The sequence below is a fragment of the Pseudorasbora parva genome, chromosome 21, assembly GCF_024679245.1.
Source record: "Pseudorasbora parva isolate DD20220531a chromosome 21, ASM2467924v1, whole genome shotgun sequence".
Taxonomy (NCBI): domain Eukaryota; kingdom Metazoa; phylum Chordata; class Actinopteri; order Cypriniformes; family Gobionidae; genus Pseudorasbora; species Pseudorasbora parva.
The window spans coordinates 41,147,506-41,167,505 of NC_090192.1; the positions used below are offsets into that span (position 1 = coordinate 41,147,506).

General features: G+C 42.6%; 1 protein-coding gene across 4 annotated transcripts in view; it reads left to right on the top strand.

Annotated features, from left to right (window-relative positions):
• The window catches only part of ctbp2l (C-terminal binding protein 2, like), a 57,660-nt gene that overhangs the window by 36,602 nt on the left and 1,058 nt on the right, over positions 1-20,000 (top strand). For 2 of the 4 annotated variants that reach the window (XM_067430181.1, XM_067430182.1), the window contains exons 3-10: positions 9,189-9,343; positions 10,621-10,765; positions 11,129-11,335; positions 15,760-15,974; positions 16,194-16,324; positions 17,179-17,306; positions 18,031-18,145; positions 19,952-20,000. The exon at positions 19,952-20,000 is cut by the window's right edge and continues 1,058 nt beyond it. In XM_067430181.1, the coding sequence (XP_067286282.1) occupies positions 9,189-9,343; positions 10,621-10,765; positions 11,129-11,335; positions 15,760-15,974; positions 16,194-16,324; positions 17,179-17,306; positions 18,031-18,145; positions 19,952-20,000 (1,145 nt within the window). Of the gene's footprint in view, positions 28-9,188; positions 9,344-10,620; positions 10,766-11,128; positions 11,336-15,759; positions 15,975-16,193; positions 16,325-17,178; positions 17,307-18,030; positions 18,146-18,368; positions 18,447-19,951 lie in introns of all 4 variants that reach the window. The other 2 variants (XM_067430183.1, XM_067430184.1) reach the window with 2 other exon arrangements.

Here is a 20,000-nt window from a genome sequence, read left to right on the forward strand (position 1 = left end):
TGTCCACAATGGCTTCTCCTGACACAAGTAAAGTCTACTCCTGCCTACTTTTAAACCACACTGCTCAAAAACGTACCTGTGGCAATGTTTATACAAACCACACTGCAAAAAACGCTCTTCTTACTCAGTATTTTTGTCTTGTGTCTAGGAAAACATCCTTACATTAAGAAACATTTACTAGAAAAGTACAAATGATTGTCTTGTTTTGGGGAAAAATAACTCCAAATGAAGAGAGTTTTTGCTTAAAATAAGATAAATAATCTGCCAATGGGGTGAGAAAAATAATCTTAATTCAAACAGAAAACAAGATTATTTTTCTCACCCCATTGGCAGATTATTTATCTTATTTTAAGCAAAAACTCTCTTCATTTGGAGTTATTTTTCCCCAAAACAAGACAATTACTTTTGCTTGTCTAGTAAATACTTCTTGTTTTAAGAATTGTTTGATATTTAGACTTGACACAAGACAAAAATACTGAGTAAGAAGAGCATTTTGTGCAGTGCAAAACACGACCCAATCCATATTTTTCTAGTGTCGTCACGCTCATATGAACGTCCACCTGAAGGGCAAAACAAGGCTCGCCTCCATTGACCGCCAGTCATTTTTACCAGGTTTGTAGTCAGTATTAATGCAGTAAAACGGTGATATTAAAATACCAAATTCAATATACACCTTATTGATATTGAACACTTTGTACAGGGAAGCAAATGAGCACAATATTAGTGCCCATTATAAAGAAAACATTGCGTTCATATTCCGGGTTTCATCGGTAACACTTTATTTTAGTGTTCAGTTATTAACTATTAACTAGTGTCTTATGATCATGCATATTACTGGGATATTGTCTGTTTATGAGCACTTCTAAAGCTCATATTAATGCCTTATTCTGCATGAGCTTATTCTACATCCCTTAATCCGACCCAATACCTAAACTTAAACGCTACAAAAACTACCGTACTAACTATTAATAAGCAGTAAATTAGGAGTTTATGAGGCAGAAGTCGGAGTTAATAGTGAATATGTGTTCCTCATACTTAAGTGTTACCGTTTCATCTCCTCGCCCTTTTGTGTTTTTGATGTTTTAATATCACTGTTTTAGAGCATTACGGCACTTTAATGGTTTAAAAGAAGACCCTCCGTCTGCTTGGGGAAAAAATGATAATAAATACTGCTGTTTTACTGCCTCTAGTGGTCATTTCTGTTGGAAATTGTCGCGATATGCACGTATTGGGATGTATTTTATGGTTTGCCACAGGTATGTTTTGCCAATGAGATCAGGCTGTGGGAAAAACATACCTGTGGCAACGTTTGTGCAAACCATAAAATACATCCCAATACGCGCATATCGCGACAATTCAAAGTGTAATGTCCACTAGGTGGCGCTAAAAGATTTTTCCCAAACAGATGTGTGTGAATCTGGCATGTTTTGTCACGTTGGTTTTTTAACACACACTAAACCCTAAACCGACCGATAGTGCTAACAACAGCTAATGTGACAAATAAGATCGCATCCGTGTCATTTTAGCTTGTGTTTTGAACTCGTCTTTTATCAGGACTCGTTTCTCACGGGATTCGTTCCTGAGCTTTCAGCATCGCAAACACAAATCCAGCTGAGCTATCGAGCGAGATTAATATGGCAGAAGAGACGAACATGGAGCTGGTGAAGTGACGCAAACTCTAAAATTAGTTTATAAATCATTTAAAAAAAGTTTTGCTGCCTCTAGTGGTCATTTCGCTTTGAAACTGTCGCGATATGCACCTATTGGTTCGTAAATGTGGTTTGGAAACATGTTGCCACAGCTACACTGTAAAAAATAAAAACAGTAAATGTACTTGTAATTTTCTTCCAGTACATTATTCAGTAATTTTATGGAAATTTCCGTTAACCCTTAAAACTCAAACTAATGCAGTGTGAAATACAGGTAAACTCCTCTAAAAACCAATACGGAAAACTCCTTCTTATTCATACATTGAGCCCTATTTTAACAGACTTTTGTACAGTGTACGTTTTGCTGACGAGACCATTGCTGATTTAAACGGCTTGTTGATCTGCAGTTATTCACTCGCGCTCCTTCTCTCCGGATGATGTAGACCGTACATGCGAAACGAGGCTGCTAACATGTTTATTTCACGCTTTCTTCAGTTCCCAGCGTTAGACATTGGATGTGCAAAGCAGATTTGGCTTAGAGCTGTTTTTAGACCAGGAGATGTTTATGTGGCCTTTCTGGGATTCTGTGTGTGTGATCCCGGCTGAACTTCCTGAATACACTCGCCTCCATAAACGCGCAGGAAACTCTGCTGAAGCTTAAGGAATACAGACCGTTTTTAACTGACCTTGAGTGCGTGTGTGTGTGTGTGTGTGTGTGTGTGTGTGTGTGTGTGTGTGGGCATGTTTTTGTGACATATGAGGACACAAATATGTATAATGCCATGGGTATGACACAGGTATTACAGGAGAGGGTGAAATATGAGGACATTACCCATGGCCCCACTTTACAAAAGGCTTATAAATCACACAGGAGGAGTTTTTATGAGAAAGTAAAAATGCAGAATGTTTCCTGTGTGTGTGTGTGTGTGTGTGTGTGTGTGTGTGATGGGTAGGTTTAGGGGCAGTGTGTGTGTGTGAGTGTGTGTGTGTGTGTGTGTGTGTGTGTGTGTGTGTGTGTGTGTGTGTGTGTGTGTGTGCATGGGCGTAGATTACGCGGGGGACGCGGGGGACGTGTCCCCCTCACTTTTAATAAAATGTATTTTCGTCCCCCGCACTTTTACTGGGTCTCACCGATCCTAGTCGACCCGCTCCGAGCGGGATTCGAACCTGCGCGAGGGCGGGCAAGTTAACAGGGACGCTAAAAAACAGCTTTCTCTAATCTCGGTTGAGAGCGCGCTTCTTGAGGTCACGGGCAAATATATTTACATAGAAACCAAAGTGAATACATCAAGATTTAAATTAAGAGACAAAAAAATTATCTATGCAGGACCTGTAATTTTATTCGAATCTAAGTATGAGGAGGGCGCGCTCTCACAGAAAGTCCAAAAGCGGATTCGTAGAGGCAATACCTCTGGAGCTGTAGCTGAGCTGAAGGAAAACAATCGTTATGAGTGATGAAACGTGACGACGACAATCAGACGATTGCGACAACATATGCTTTATGTGTGTTTTTCAAGTCATCAATGTAGTCTATTTATTGACAATAAAGTAGGCTATATGAATAATGCAGCTTTTAATGTTTAGTATCTTCTGCTCACCAAGGCTGCATTTATGTAATCAAAAATAGTTAAAACAGTACTATTTTGAAATATTATTACAAATTAAAACAGCTTTTTTTCTATGTGAATATATATAGTAATTTATTCCTGTGATCAAAGCTGAATTTATAATCATTACTCCAGTCTTCAGTGTCACAAGATCCTTCACTAATCGTTATAATCAGGATATAATAATCAAGATATAATCAAGATATAAGATATAAAAAATAATTTTATAATCAAGAAACATTTATAATTATTATCTGTGTTGAAAACAGTTGTGCTGCTTAAAAATGTTGTGGAAACCACGATAGCCTACATGTTATTTTTCAGGATTCTTTAATGAATAGAAAGTTCAATGGACAGCATTTATTTGCATTTATTAAATACATTATCTTTTTTAATATTAAAAATATCACTTGTGATCAATTTAATGCATGCCTGATCAATAAAAGTATTAATTTCTCTCTTTTTTAATTTTACCACAAATGTTTAGATGGTTTCCACAAAAATTAAGCAGCACCTTGAGCAGCAAAACTGATAATAATCATAAATGTGTGTTGATCATCAGATCCTCATCTGAGAATGATTAGTGAAGGATCATGTGACACTGAAGACTGGAGTAATGACGATAAATTCAGTTTTGATCACAGGAATAAATGACACTTTACTATATCTTCACATGGAGAACAGCATGGTTTACATCAGAATATATCTATATTTTTTTACATTGCATAAAATCTATGGAATCTTAATGCACAATTGTTTGTAGTATATAAACCAATCATAAAATTGGCATAAAAAATAGGAGAATAATATTATAGATATTAACTAGTGGTTATTGTTCAGCAGTGTATTTGATATCTTGCCCAATTAAAAGCAAGAGATGTGATAAATGATATTGGTCCAAAAAAAAGGGGGGGGGGGGGTAATTACGACATTTCTGTCCCCCTCACTTCTGAAAAGATGGCTACGCCCCTGTGTGTGTGTGATGGGTAGGTTTAGGGGCTGTTTGTGTGTGTGTGTGTGTGTGATAGGTAGGTTTAGGGGCAGTGTGTGTGTGTGTGTGTGTGTGTGTGTGTGTGTGTGTGTGTGTGTGTGTGTGTGTGTGTGTGTGTGTGTGTGTGTGTGTGTGTGTGTGTGTGTGTGTGTGTGTGTGTGATGGGTAGGTTTAGGGGCAGTGTAAGGGGATAGAAAATACGGTTTGTACAGTATAAAAACCATTACGCCTATGGAGAGTCCCTGTAAACCACATAGACCAACGTGTGTGTGTGTGTGTGTGTGTGTGTGTGTGTGTGTGATGGGTAGGTTTAGGGGCATCTGAGATATTAAGGTTGAGTTATTTGCAGTATTACTTACACCTTTGCCTTTTTTTAAGCAAAAACTTGCAACTGTTTTGCACATAGTCTTGCTGACATTCAGCCCTTTTGGATTCATGATTATGCGTTATGCGTATTACTAGTGTGTGTGAGTGTCTGTGAGTGTGTGGGTGTGTGTGAGATTGTGTGCATGAGAGTGAGTGTGAGAGAGAGAGTGTATGAGTGCGTATGCTTTTGTGTGCGAGTGTGTACGTGTGTGTCAGTGTGTGTGTGCTTGTGTGTGTGTGACTGTGTGAGTGTGTGTGTGTGCGTGTGTTTGCGTGTGTGCGTGAATTTTAGTGTAAGTGTGTGTGTGAGTGTGAATGTCAGTGTAAGTGTGTGTGTGTGTGTGTGTGTGTGCGAGCATGCATGAGTGTGAGTATAGGTGTGTGTGTGTGCTTTCGTGTGCGTGTGTGTGTGTGTGTGTGTGTGTGTGATTATGTTTTTTACATTTCAGCTGATGACTGTAGTATCTGTGCAAGTGTGTAAAAGTGTCGTGAGTGAGTGTGTGTGTGTGTGTGTGTGTGTATGTGATTGTATCCATGTGTGCAAGAGTGTGTGTGTGTGTTTTACAGTTTCAGCTGAGCACTGTACTGTGTGTGTGTGTGTGTGTGTGTGTGTGTGCAAGTGTCGTTGTGAGTGTATGTATGTGTGTGTGTGTGTGTGGGTGGGTGTGTGGTTGTATCCGTGTGTGAGTGTGCGTGAAATTGTGAGTGTTTTACAGTTTCAGCTGAGCACTGTACTGTGTGTGTGTGATTCCATGTGTGCGAGAGTGTGTGTGTGTGTGTGTGTTTTACAGTTTCAGCTGAGCACTGTACTGTGTGTGTGTGATTCCATGTGTGCGAGAGTGTGTGTGTGTGTGTGTGTGTGTGTTTTACAGTTTCAGCTGAGCACTGTACTGTGTGTGTGTGATTCCATGTGTGCGAGAGTGTGTGTGTGTTTTACAGTTTCAGCTGAGCACTGTACTGTGTGTGTGTGATTCCATGTGTCCGAGAGAGTGTGTGTGTGTGTGTGTGTGTGTGTGTGTGTTTTACAGTTTCAGCTGAGCACTGTACTGTGTGTGTGTGATTCCATGTGTCCGAGAGTGTGTGTGTGTGTGTGTGTGTGTGTGTGTGTGTGTGTGTGTGTGTGTGTGTGTGTGTGTGTATGTGATTGTATCCATGTGTGCGAGAGTGTGTGTGTGTTTTACAGTTTCAGCTGAGCACTGTACTGTGTGTGTGTGATTCCATGTGTCCGAGAGTGTGTGTGTGTGTGTGTGTGTGTGTGTGTGTGTGTGTGTTTTACAGTTTCAGCTGAGCACTGTACTGTGTGTGTGTGATTCCATGTGTGCGAGAGTGTGTGTGTGTGTGTGTGTGTGTGTGTGTGTGTGTTTTACAGTTTCAGCTGAGTACTGTGTGTGTGTGATTCCATGTGTGCGAGAGTGTGTGTGTGTGTGTGTTTTACAGTTTCAGCTGAGCACTGTACTGTGTGTGTGTGATTCCATGTGTGCGAGTGTGTGTGTGTGTGTGTGTGTGTGTGTTTTACAGTTTCAGCTGAGCACTGTACTGTGTGTGTGTGATTCCATGTGTGCGAGTGTGTGTGTGTGTGTGTGTGTGTGTGTGTGTTTTACAGTTTCAGCTGAGCACTGTACCTCACTGCAGGCCTAATCAGAGTCTTAGAGTCTTAAATCTCATTAGGGTTAATAAGATAAGCAGAGCCACGGTCCTCTGGAAGCGTGTTAGTCTCTCACACACACTCTAGACTCTAGAAAACTTGCTTCACTTTTTAGGGTTTGGCCAATAATTTGTGAGTGAAATGAGATTATTGAGGTGTGTGAAGAACTGCAGATCATGAGGTTCCTCTGACGGCCTGAAGGTGGCGGCGCAGTGCAGATCTTCAGTGGTGAGAGAATGATAGCTGCCATTCCAACGTAAAAAGGTTAACAAAATAAACAGGTACCATCATAATGAATGCATGTTAACAAGTGTGTGTGTGTGAGAGAGAGAGAGTGTGTGTGTGTGTGTGTGTGAGTGGGAGGTGCTCAGCTAGTCTTAACCTCTCTCGGTTGGTTGCTTTCATAAGTAGTTTATTAACGGTGCCGTTAAACAGAGCAGCGTCTGCATCTCACCGGCAAACACACACACACACACACCGACCAATCTGACTGCAGCACGTCCTGCCACCCGGATGGATCACACCGCAGGTCAGTGACGTGTGTGTGTGTGTGTGTGTGTGTGTGTGAGAGAGAGAGAGAGACATGTGACCCGCTGTAGGAACACCTGTGGCTGCAGTGCATTATGGGTAATGAAGGGCTAATTAGCTTATGTGTGCAACACATGTCCTTTAGAAAGACAAAAAGATTAAAGGTGTGTGTGTGTGTGTGTGTGTGTGTGTGTGTGTGTGTGTGTGTGTGTGTGTGTGTGTGTGTGTGTGTGTGTGTGTGTGTGTGTGTGTGTGTGTGTGTGTGTGTGTGTGTGTGTGTGTGTGTGTGTGTGTGTGTGTGTGTGTGTGTGTGTTTAGGCCACACAGGATTCCTCCACTCTCTTTCCAGGACGGATCCCGCCGTTAGTTTGTGACAGACAGTCGTTTGTGTGTTTTAAACACAGGTTTGGTGTGTGTGTAGTGTTGAGTTTGGAGATGAAGCGTCTCTGGATGGAGGTCAGTGTGAATAATTCATGCGTTGTAAATGGAACGGCTCCGGGATATTGAATATCCACACACACTGTGTGTCACACACTCTTTGGCTCTGTGCTTTTTATTTTAAAGTTTTAAGCATCTATGAGTTCATCTGTTGATTTTTTTTTACAGAAGCTTGTTTTTTTTATCATTTTAGAATAAAATGATAAAAAAGGAACACGGTAACACTTTAGTATGGGGAACACATATTCACTATTAACTCCGACTTCTGCCTCATAATCTCCTAATTTACTGCTTATTAATAGTTAGTACGGTAGTTTTTGTAGCGTTTAAGTTTAGGTATTGGGTCGGATTAAGGGATGTAGAATAAGCTGATGCAGAATAAGGCATTAATATGAGCTTTAGAAGTGCTCATAAACAGACAATATCCCAGTAATATGCATGATCATAAGACACTAGATAATAGTTAATAACTGAACTGCAAAAAATGCTTTTCTCAGTATTTTTGTCTTGTTTCTAGTCAAAATATCTAAAAATTAAGAAATTAAGAAACATTTACTAGACAAGCAAAAGTAATTGTGTTGTTTTAGGGAGAAATAGCTCAAAATGAAGAGAGTTTTTGCTTAAAATAAGATAAATAATCTGCCAATGGGGTGAGAAAAATAATCTTAATTCAAACAGAAAACAAGATTATTTTTCTCACCCCATTGGCAGATTATTTATCTTATTTTAAGCAAAAACTCTCTTCATTTTGAGTTATTTTCCCCAAAACAAGACAAAAATACTTAGAAAAGTGAACCTGAAAACACACACACACACACCTAAACCTACCCATCACTCACACACACACACACACACACACACACCCAAACACCCAAACCTACCCATCACACGCACACACACACACCCAAACCTACCCATCACACACACACACACACACACACACACACACACACACACACACACACACCTAAACCTACCCATCACACACACACACACACACACACACACACACACATACACACCTTAACCTACCCATCACACACACACACACCTAAACCTACCCATCACACACACACACACACACACACACACACACACACACACACACACCTAAACCTACCCATCACTCACACACACACACTCACACTCACACTCACACTCACACTCACACACACACACACACACACACCCACACACACACACACACACACATCTCATCCTCCAAAAGTACTTAAAGAGATTTCAGAGCATCTGATTTCAGCCCACTGACGACATCATTCAGGAAGTGCGGATTATGATGTGAGGGAATGAGCCAATCAGAGGCTGACTTTAAAATAGCATGGGCCTATTATACTATTCCTGCCATATATAGAGTCAGTCTGCTAATCCAAAATGTGTGTGTGTGTGTGTGTGTGTAGGTGTGTGTGTGTGTGTGAGCCTGTTTATGTGGTTTATGAGGACACAAATTTGTATAACTACATGGGTATTACACTGGTATTACACTATAAATGTGGTTTATGTGCGTGTGTGTGTGAGTGCGTGTGTGTGTGTGCGCATGTGTGTATGTGAGTGCGTGTTTTAGAGGATGAGACGTGTGAGAGTGTGTGTGTGTGTGTGTGTATGTATGTGAATGCATGTTTAGAGGATGAGATGTGAGAGGGTGTGTGTATTCACGTGTGTGTGTGTGTGTGTATGTGTGTGTGTGTGTATGTGAATGCGTGTTTAGAGGATGAGATGGGAGAGAGTGTGTGTATTCACGTGTGTGTGTGTGTGTGTTATTTCTCCAACTTTGTTCTGGTTTGGTCAGCTGTAGTGTATTTCTGGAGGTAATTCTGTCCTCAGAGTAAAATGCTTTCATCCGTGAGATTGTCAGATTGTTACGAATCTTAAACCGAGAATGCTGAAGTTATTATGATTGTGTGTGTGATTAGAGTGTGTGTGTGTGTGTGTGTGTGTGTGCGCAGGTATCAGGCCTCAGATGGTGAATGGGCCGATGCATCCTCGTCCTCTGGTGGCTCTGCTGGACGGCCGAGACTGTACTGTGGAGATGCCCATCCTCAAAGATCTGGCCACCGTGGCCTTCTGTGACGCACAGTCTACTCAAGAGATCCATGAGAAGGTACACACACACTGCCCCCAAGCCTACCCATCACACACACACACACACACACACTGCCCCTAAACCTACCCATCACAGGAAACATTCTGCATTTTTACTTTCTCATAAAAACTCCTCCTGTGTGATTTATAAGCCTTTTGTAAAGTGGGGCCATGGGTAATGTCCTCATATTTCACCCTCTCCTGTAATACCTGTGTCATACCCATGGCATTACACACATTTGTGTCCTCATATGCGTTTAAACACCGCCTAACTTTAGTGCATATGATTGGATATTTGCTCATACCAGCGTGTAGACTCACAGGCACACTCAAACAGAGGCGGAATAAACTGAGAGAAATATAAATAATTAATTAAATACAAAACCGAAAATTCACAAGCGCGTATTGAATTGTGAATGCCGTACCGAACGGTTCAATATTATATTGAGAATTGTGGCATCCCTAACACACATACACACACACACACACACACACACACACACACACACACACACATACACACACACTCACATATTGTCTTATCATCAGGATACTTTTATTATGCTTTTGAAATCAAACCACAAGATGAGATGTTTCATGTGGGTTATATGAGGCATCATGGGAAACAGGCAGCCTTTTTGCTAACCACAAAATACATCCCAATATCGCATATCGCTGCAGTTTCAAAGTGTAATGTCCACTGGGTGGCGCTTAACACATAGTTTTTTCCCCGAACAGATGTGTGTGAATCTGGCATGTTTTGTCACGTTGTTTTTTTAACGTACACACACTAAACCCTAAACCGACCGATAGTGCTAACATCAGCTAATGTGACACAAATAAGATTATATCCGTGTCGTTGTAGCTTGTGTTTTGAACTCGTCTTTTATCAGGACTCGTTTCTCACGGGATTCGTTCCTGAGCTTTCAGCATCGCAAACACAAATCCAGCCGAGCTATCGAGCGAGATTAATATGGCAGAAGAGACGAACATGGAGCTGGTGAAGTGACGCAAACTCCAAAATTAGTTTACAAGTCATGGACTGTGGTTTAAAAAAAAGATAAATACTGCCTCTAGTGTTCATTTCTGTTGGAAACTGCAGTGATATGCACCTATTGGTACGTATATTATGGTTTGCAAAAACATTGCCACAGGTACTTTTTGCCAATGAGACCAGGTTGGAAACACACACGGTTAATGTGACTTCTAGACTCTGAAGTTTGCGATCTGCATGTCTCTCTGTGTGTGTGTGTGTGTGTGTGTGTGTGTGTGTGTGTGTGTGTGTGTGTGTTTCAGGTGTTGAACGAGGCGATCGGCGCTCTGATGTATCACACCATCACACTGACACGAGAAGATCTGGAGAAGTTCAAAGCCCTCAGAATTATCATCCGCATCGGCAGCGGATACGACAACGTGGACATTAAAGCAGCCGGAGAGCTGGGTACTAAACACACACACACACACACACTCACACACACACTCATACTCTCAATTACACACTCACTCATGAGCACACTCATGCAAACACACACACACACTCCAGAAATAGTCTAGGATAAAGTGATATTAACCCTATAAAGTCCACATTTGCAAGGCCTCTAAATAATCGAAATGATCAAAATTTTGATTATCTTTTCTTGATTATCCAACCATAAATCATGTTTGTGTGTGTGTTTGCTTGTGTGTGTGTGTGCGCGTGTCCGTGTGTGCGTGTGCATGTGTGCACACGTGCGTGTGCTTGTGTGTGTGTGTGTGCGCGTGTCCGTGTGTGCGTGCACGTGTGTGCGTGCGTGTGTGTGTGCAGGTATCGCGGTGTGTAACATCCCCTCGGCGGCGGTGGAGGAGACGGCCGACTCGACTCTGTGTCACGTGTTGAATCTGTACCGCAGGAACACGTGGCTCTATCAGGCGCTGCGCGAGGGAACGCGAGTGCAGAGTGTGGAGCAGATCCGAGAAGTGGCGTCCGGAGCCGCACGCATCCGCGGAGAAACACTCGGACTCATCGGATTCGGTCAGACACAAACTTCATTCTGATGTTGAGATTAAATTGGGGTCTTTAGTACACACAATCATGGTAATGTATACACTCCCCTAAAGGATTATTAGGAGCACACACTAATACTGTGTTTGACCCTTTCTCCTCCAGAACTGCCTTAATTCTCCGTGGCATTGATCAACAAGCTGCTGAAAGCATTCTTTAGAAATGTCGGCCCATATTGATAGGAGAGCATCTTGCAGTTGATGGAGATTTGTGGGATGCACATCCAGGGCACGAAGCTCCCGTTCCACCACATCCCAAAGATGCTCTATTGGGTTGAGATCTGGGGACTGTGGCGGCCATTTTAGTTCAGTCAACTCATTGTCATGTTCAAGAAACCAGTCTGAAATGATTGGAGCTTTGTGACATGGTGCATTATCCTGCTGGAAGTAGCCATCAGAGGATGGGGACATGGTGGTCATAAAGGGATGGACATGGTCAGAAACAATGCTCAGGTAGGCCGTGGCATTTAAACGATGCCCAATTGGCACTAAGGGCCTAAAGTGTGCCAAGAAAACATCCCCCACACCATTACACCACCACCACCAGCCTGCACAGTGGGAACAAGGCATGACTCAACAGAAATCGAGACTCATCAGACCAGGCAACATTTTTCCAGTCTTCAACTGTCCAGGTTTGGTGAGCTTGTGCAGATTGTCGCCTCTTTGTCCTATTTGTAGTAGAGATGAGTGGTACCCGGTGGGGTCTTCTGCTGGTGTAGCCCATCCGCCTCAAGGTTGTGTGTGTTGTGGCTTCACAAATGCTTTGCTGCATACCTCGGTTGTAACAAGTGGTTATTTCAGTCAAAGTTGCTCTTCTATCAGCTTGAATCAGTCGGCCCATTCTCCTCTGACCTCGAGCATTGTAGCAAAGTTCGTTAATAGGAGGAAGGAAGAGGACACGGGGGTCGGCTAGACGGTTGATGCTTTCTTTATTTATTCTCATTTACTGTCAAAACACACTCAGTGGTGTATAGTTTCTCTTTCTCAATGTCACAACGATCACTTCCGGGTCGGCACTTCCGGGTTCCGGTTACTCAGTCTCTGGGGTTTGTGCATCAACCGTCCGTCTCTCTCTCTCTCTGGTCTCTGGTTCCACCGAGGTTTTATACCCTCTCCGCGCTCATTACTGGAACAAGAGACAGGTGTTATTAATCTGCGTCCAACCCACTCACTTACCGCTCGTCCCGCGGCTCTCTCTCCCGCTGCAGACCTCGCTGAACCACGCCCCCCTTGCCACAAGCATCAACAAGGCATTTTCTCCCACAGGACTGCTGCAGACTGGATGCTCTTCCCTTTTCACACCATTCTTTGTAAACCCTAGAAATGGTTGTGTGTGTAAATCCCAGTAACTGAGCAGATTGGGAAATACTCAGACCGGCAGGACCACACCCCTAAATGCATTGTAGCAACTGCCATGTGATTGGTTGATTAGATAATTGAATTAATGAGAAATTTAACAGCTGTTCCTAATAATCCTTTACATGAGTGTACATATATATAATGTACATATGTATGGAAAATAAAATAAGTGTCTAATATTTAAATTGTTATACAGTGAGGAAAATACGTATTTGAACACCCTGCTATCTTGCAGGAGTGGAGGTAGACATTTTAAAGGCAGACTAACAGGTCTCTGAGGGTCAGAACTCAAAGGGATCAAATACTGATGTGCATCTGTATCACAAATAAATAGTTAAAAAATCATACATTGTGATTTCTGGATTTTTTTTAGATTATGTCTCTCACAGTGGACATGCACCTACGATGACAATTTCAGACCCTCCATGATTTCTAAGTGGGAGAACTTACTTAATTTCCTCACTGTATATATATACACATACATTTAATTCTCATTTACAGTAAGTCTGTATGAAAAGCACCAGTATAATTCCACAGACCACTGTTGACAGATGCTGTGTATGTGTCTCTGTGTGTGTCTGTATGTGTCTGTGTGTGTCTGTATGTGTGTGTGTGTGTCTGTGTGTCTCTGTGTGTGTCTGTATGTGTCTGTGTGTGTCTGTATGTGTGTCTGTGTGTGTCTGTGTGTGTCTGCGTGTGTCTGTATGTGTCTGTATGTGTCTGTGTGTGTCTGTGTGTGTCTGTATGTGTCTGTATGTGTCTGTGTGTGTCTGTATGTGTCTGTATGTGTCTGTGTGTGTCTGTATGTGTGTATGTGTGTCTGTGTGTGTCTGTGTGTGTCTGTATGTGTCTGTGTGTGTCTGTATGTGTCTGTGTGTGTCTGTATGTGTGTATGTGTGTCTGTGTGTGTCTGTGTGTGTCTGTATGTGTCTGTGTGTGTCTGTATGTGTGTATGTGTGTCTGTATGTGTCTGTATGTGTCTGTGTGTGTCTGTATGTGTGTATGTGTGTCTGTGTTTGTCTGTATGTGTCTGTATGTGTCTGTGTGTGTCTGTATGTGTGTATGTGTGTCTGTGTGTGTCTGTATGTGTCTGTATGTGTCTGTGTGTGTCTGTATGTGTGTGTGTGTGTCTGTGTGTGTCTGTGTGTGTCTGTATGTGTCTGTATGTGTCTGTATGTGTCTGTGTGTGTCTGTATGTGTCTGTATGTGTCTGTGTGTGTCTGTATGTGTGTATGTGTCTGTGAGTGTCTGTGTGTGTCTGTGTGTGTCTGTATGTGTCTGTGTGTGTCTGTATGTGTCTGTGTGTTTGTGTGTGTCTGTATGTGTCTGTGTGTGTCTGTGTGTGTCTGTGTGTGTCTGTGTGTGTCTGTGTGTGTCTGTATGTGTCTGTATGTGTCTGTGTGTGTCTGTGTGTGTCTGTATGTGTCTGTGTGTGTCTGTGTGTGTCTGTGTGTGTCTGTGTGTGTCTCTGTGTGTCTGTATGTGTCTGTGTGTGTCTGTGTGTGTCTGTGTGTGTCTGTATGTGTCTGTGTGTGTCTGTATGTGTCTGTGTGTGTCTCTGTGTGCCTGTATGTGTCTGTGTGTGTCTGTGTGTCTGTGTGTGTCTGTATGTGTCTGTATGTGTCTGTGTGTGTGTATGTGTCTGTATGTGTCTGTGTGTGTGTGTGTGTGTATGTGTCTGTGTGTGTCTGTATGTGTCTGTGTGTGTCTGTGTGTGTCTGTGTGTGTCTGTATGTGTCTGTGTGTGTCTGTGTGTGTCTGTGTGTGTCTGTGTGTGTCTGTATGTGTCTGTGTGTGTCTGTATGTGTCTGTGTGTGTCTGTGTGTGTCTGTATGTGTCTGTGTGTGTCTGTGTGTGTCTGTATGTGTCTGTATGTGTCTGTGTGTGTCTGTGTGTGTCTGTATGTGTCTGTGTGTGTCTGTGTGTGTCTGTATGTGTCTGTGTGTGTCTGTGTGTGTCTGTATGTGTCTGTGTGTGTCTGTGTGTGTCTGTATGTGTCTGTGTGTGTCTCTGTGTGTCTGTGTTTGTCTGTATGTGTCTGTGTGTGTCTGTATGTGTCTGTGTGTGTCTCTGTGTGTCTGTATGTGTCTGTGTGTGTCTGTGTGTCTGTGTGTCTGTATGTGTCTGTATGTGTCTGTGTCTGTATGTGTCTGTATGTGTCTGTGTGTGTATGTGTCTGTGTGTGTCTGTATGTGTCTGTGTGTGTCTGTGTGTGTGTGTATGTGTCTGTGTGTGTCTGTATGTGTCTGTGTGTGTCTGTATGTATCTGTGTGTGTCTGTATGTGTCTGTATGTGTCTGTGTGTGTCTATGTGTCTGTATGTGTCTGTGTGTGTCTGTATGTGTGTATGTGTCTGTGTGTGTCTGTGTGTGTCTGTGTGTCTGTATGTGTCTGTGTGTTTGTGTGTGTCTGTATGTGTCTGTATGTGTCTGTGTGTGTCTGTGTGTGTCGGTGTGTGTCTGTATGTGTCTGTGTGTGTCTGTGTGTGTCTGTATGTGTCTGTGTGTGTCTGTGTGTGTCTGTATGTGTCTGTGTGTGTCTGTATGTGTCTCTGTATGTGTCTGTGTGTGTCTGTGTGTGTCTCTGTGTGTCTGTGTGTGTCTGTATGTGTCTGTGTGTGTCTGTATGTGTCTGTGTGTGTCTCTGTGTGTCTGTATGTGTCTGTGTGTGTCTGTGTGTCTGTATGTGTCTGTGTGTGTCTGTATGTGTCTGTGTGTGTGTATGTGTCTGTATGTGTCTGTGTGTTTGTATGTGTCTGTGTGTGTCTGTATGTGTCTGTGTGTGTCTGTATGTGTCTGTGTGTGTCTGTATGTGTCTGTATGTGTCTGTATGTGTCTGTGTGTGTCTGTATGTGTCTGTGTGTGTCTGTATGTATCTGTGTGTCTGTGTGTGTCTGTGTGTGTCTGTATGTGTCTGTATGTGTCTGTGTGTCTGTATGTGTCTGTATGTGTCTGTATGTGTCTGTATGTATCTGTGTGTGTCTGTATGTGCGTCTATGTATGTGCGCCTGCGTGGGTGTGTGTGTGCGTGTGTGCAGGTCGTTCGGGCCAGGCCGTTGCCGTCAGGGCGAAGGTCTTTGGCTTTAACGTGCTCTTCTACGACCCGTACCTGCAGGACGGGCTGGAGCGATCTTTAGGTGTTCAGCGCGTTTACACTCTGCAGGACCTGCTGTACCAGAGCGACTGTGTGTCGCTGCACTGCAACCTGAACGAACACAACCATCACCTCATCAACGACTTCACCATCAAACAGGTCAGACTCCTGCACACACTGCTGCCGCCTCCCTCTGGAGGAACGGGGTTATTACACACGTGTGTGTGTGTGTGTGTGTGTGTGTGTGTGTGTGTGTGATGGGTAGGTTTAGGGGCAGTGTAAGACGATAGAAAATAAGGTTTGCTCAGAATAAAAACCATTACGCCTATGGAATGTCCCCACAATTCACAAAAATAAATGTGTGTGTGTGTGTGTTAGATGCGTCAGGGCGCGTTCCTGGTGAACACCTCGCGAGGAGGTCTGGTGGATGAGAAGGCTCTCTCTCAGGCGCTGAAGGAGGGACGGATCCGCGGAGCAGCTCTCGACGTGCACGAGACCGAACCCTTCAGGTGACTTTAAAACGCATACACACATAATATTAATATAATTTCACGAGTTCACACTTTCATCAAATTAAAGAGAGTAAGGTTTTGCGTATTTGGCGTGCTGTCGGTGGGATTTGGCCCGAACCCAGAGTACCTAGTGCGTGTGTGTGTGTGTTTGTGGGCATGTTTTTGTGACATATGAGGACACAAATGTGTATAATGCCATGGGTATGACACAGGTATTACAGGAGAGGGTGAAATATGAGGACATTACCCATGGCCCCACTTTACAAAAGGCTTATAAATCACACAGGAGGAGTTTTTATGAGAAAGTAAAAATGCAGAATGTTTCCTGTGTGTGTGTGTGTGTGTGTGTGTGTGTGTGTGTGTGTGTGTGTCTGTGTGTGTGTGTGATGGGTAGGTTTAGGGGCAGTGTGTGTGTGTGTGTGTGATGGGTAGATTTAGGGGCAGTGTGTGTGTGTGTGTGATGGGTAGGTATAGGGGCAGTGTGTGTGTGTGTGTGTGTGTGTGTGTGTGTGTGTGTGTGTGTGTGTGTGTTTGTGTGTGTGTGTGTGTGTGAAGATAAATATGTATAATATTTAAATTATAATACATATGTAAAAAAAAAAGTCAAATAACATGAAAACTGAATGAGCAAATAAATCTGTAAATATAACAATTATAATATTATATATATATATATATATATATATATATATATATATATATATATATATATATATATATATATATATATATATATATATATATATATATATAAATATACTTATTATATTTACACAAAGAACAGATGATTTACACTGCAGAAATATTTATATCCACGTTGCACTGAAATGATTAGTGTGTGTTTTGTGTAGTTTTGCGCAGGGTCCTTTGAAAGACGCGCCTAATCTGATCTGCACGCCACACACAGCCTGGTACAGCGAACAAGCGTCTCTGGAGATGAGAGAAGCAGCGGCGACTGAGATACGCAGAGCTATCACAGGTACACACACACACACACACACACACACACACTGCCCCTAAACCTACCCATCACACACACACACACACACACACACACACACACACACACACACACACACACACACACAGGAAACATTCTGCATTTTTACTTTCTCATAAAAACTCCTCCTGTGTGATTTATAAGCCTTTTGTAAAGTGGGGCCATGGGTAATGTCCTCATATTTCACCCTCTCCTGTAATACCTGTGTCATACCCATGGCATTACACACATTTGTGTCCTCATATGTCACAAAACATGCCCACACACACACACACTGGTGTTTGGGAACTCAATCTTGTGAGACGCTTCTGGAGGAATTAAACCAAATCATTCCCAACTGTTTGTTCATATTTGACCCAACTGTAGGTTAAAACAACCCAGCGTTTATAAAAAGATAAAAATAAATGTCTGATGATTTGACGGAGCTCGTCCCTCTCAGGTCGAATCCTAGACAGTCTGAATGTCTTCTCCTATAGGTGTGTTTGTGTGTGTGTGTGTGTGTGTGTGTGTGTGTGTGTGTGTGTGTGTGTGTGTGTATGTGTGTGTGTTGCCATCTGATGATTTGACGGAGCTCGTCTCTCTCAGGTCGAATTCTAGACAGTCTGAATGTCTTCTCCTATAGCTGTGTGTGTGTGTGTGTGTGTGTGTGTGTGTGTGTGTGTGTGTTGCCATCTGATGATTTGACGGAGCTCGTCTCTCTCAGGTCGAATCCCAGACAGTCTGAGGAACTGCGTTAATAAGGAGTTCTTCGTGTCCTCGGGATCCTGGGGATTGATGGAGCAGCAGGTTCATCCTGAGCTCAACGGCGCCACATACAGGTACGACACACACACACACACACACACACACACACACACACACCCACACACACACACACACGCACACACACACATAACCTTCATCAAGCACATTATTCATTATCATAATCATTTGTTTTACCAGTCACCATAACATAAGCTCTTAAAACCCTGTAAGCTCCACCCCCACACAGTCACATGACCTTAACTCTGAGCCCCGCCCCCATCTGCTTCTCTCACGCAGCCAAGTCAACCAATCAATGCACGCCATCACGACCGGCTCCGCCCCCCAAGACAAAATCAATGCCTAAAGCAAGAGCAGGTAAACGCTGAAGAACGACAGACGGCCTTCTCTCTCCCTCCCTCTCTCTCTGTCTCTCCCTCTCTCGTCTCAGTGTGTGCGATTAATCTCTCTGACGTGCGGTGATGATCTGATAGCATTTAGCTTAGCCCACTAAGCCCAGTTCATTCACTATGGTACCAAACAGAGATCAAGTTAGAAGCCACCGAACACCTCCACTATTTAAATACAGTTACACCAATAGCTGAACCATCAAGTATGGTGACAAAATAAAACGTGGCGCTTTTCAAAGCGGGTTAAAAAGGAGAACTATAATGTGTGGTGGAATAGCACTTCTGAGAGTACTTCGGCTCGGAGCAGTAAAAAGTCCCGGCTAAAAAAATCCTCCCTCACATTATAGTTCTCCTTTTTAATCCACTTAGAAAAGCACCACGTTTATGTTGTGACACCATACTTGAACTATTCGTCTAACTATTTAAATAGGGAATACATTTTTTTTTTGCTGAAACGCTGCTGGTCACTTCCAGCAGTTGTAGCTTCACTTTCTTTGCCCAGTAAGAATGTGAAACACATAAATGGTATCATTCCCAGTTTTATTTTTAAATGTAATGTAATTTAAATAGATTTTACACACTAATTGCCAGAGCTGGACAGTCCCTCAGCTCATTCACTCGAGTCCTGTACTGAAGTTCACTGTTTGAGTCTCTGTGCTTTACTGGAGTATTATTCTTTCTGTAATCTTCTGACTTTAACTTCACTCCATCTGAAAGACAAATATCGTCCTCTTTACTCCACTACATTTCTATCAAGGTCCTCGAAGTGGAAAGTCGTTTCTGTCGCAGCTTTGAAAGTCAGTGATGATTTTTTTCTTCTTTTAAAGGTGTTTGGGTTTTTGCAGAAAGCCTTTCAGGAATCACTCTTGTAGAGTCTCGTGAAGTTCAATGATTTCACAGCATTTATTAAACACTGATTTATAGTTTAGAGCAAAATGGAAGAAGACGGATGTCCAAATGCTCATTTAGTGGAGGATTCACATAAACAAAGTTGATTCTGTCTTCAGTGAAGGTGAACAGTGTGAGAATATCAGATGTGTATCAGTGTATTGGATCCGTGCATTCGGCCTTAAAGTGACAGCAGCTTTGTAACTTTTCTACAAGTATTTAAATGAGTTTAAGTTAGTCGTCTGCTAGTGTGTCAGATGGAGCGTCACTGACTGGCTTAAACCATGATGGCATAATGTGCATTTATACAACTATAATACAATAATGCGGCGACATAAAGAAGGACATTTACTTTTGATACTTAAGCACTTTTGAAAACAAATACTTCTGTACTTTTACTCAAGAAAAAATCAGTTTTTACAACTTTCACTTGTAACGGAGTAATATTTGACCAGCAGTACTGTTACTCCAGTAATGAAGTTGTGTACTTTGTCCACCTCTGCTAATTGCAATATCGTATCGCATATCGCATTTTTCTTCAATATCGCACAGCCCTAATGCTGACCTTTGCCCTCTCTTCCGCAGGTTTCCATCAGGTATGGTTGGAGCAGGAGTCGTCTCGGTGGGTTTAATC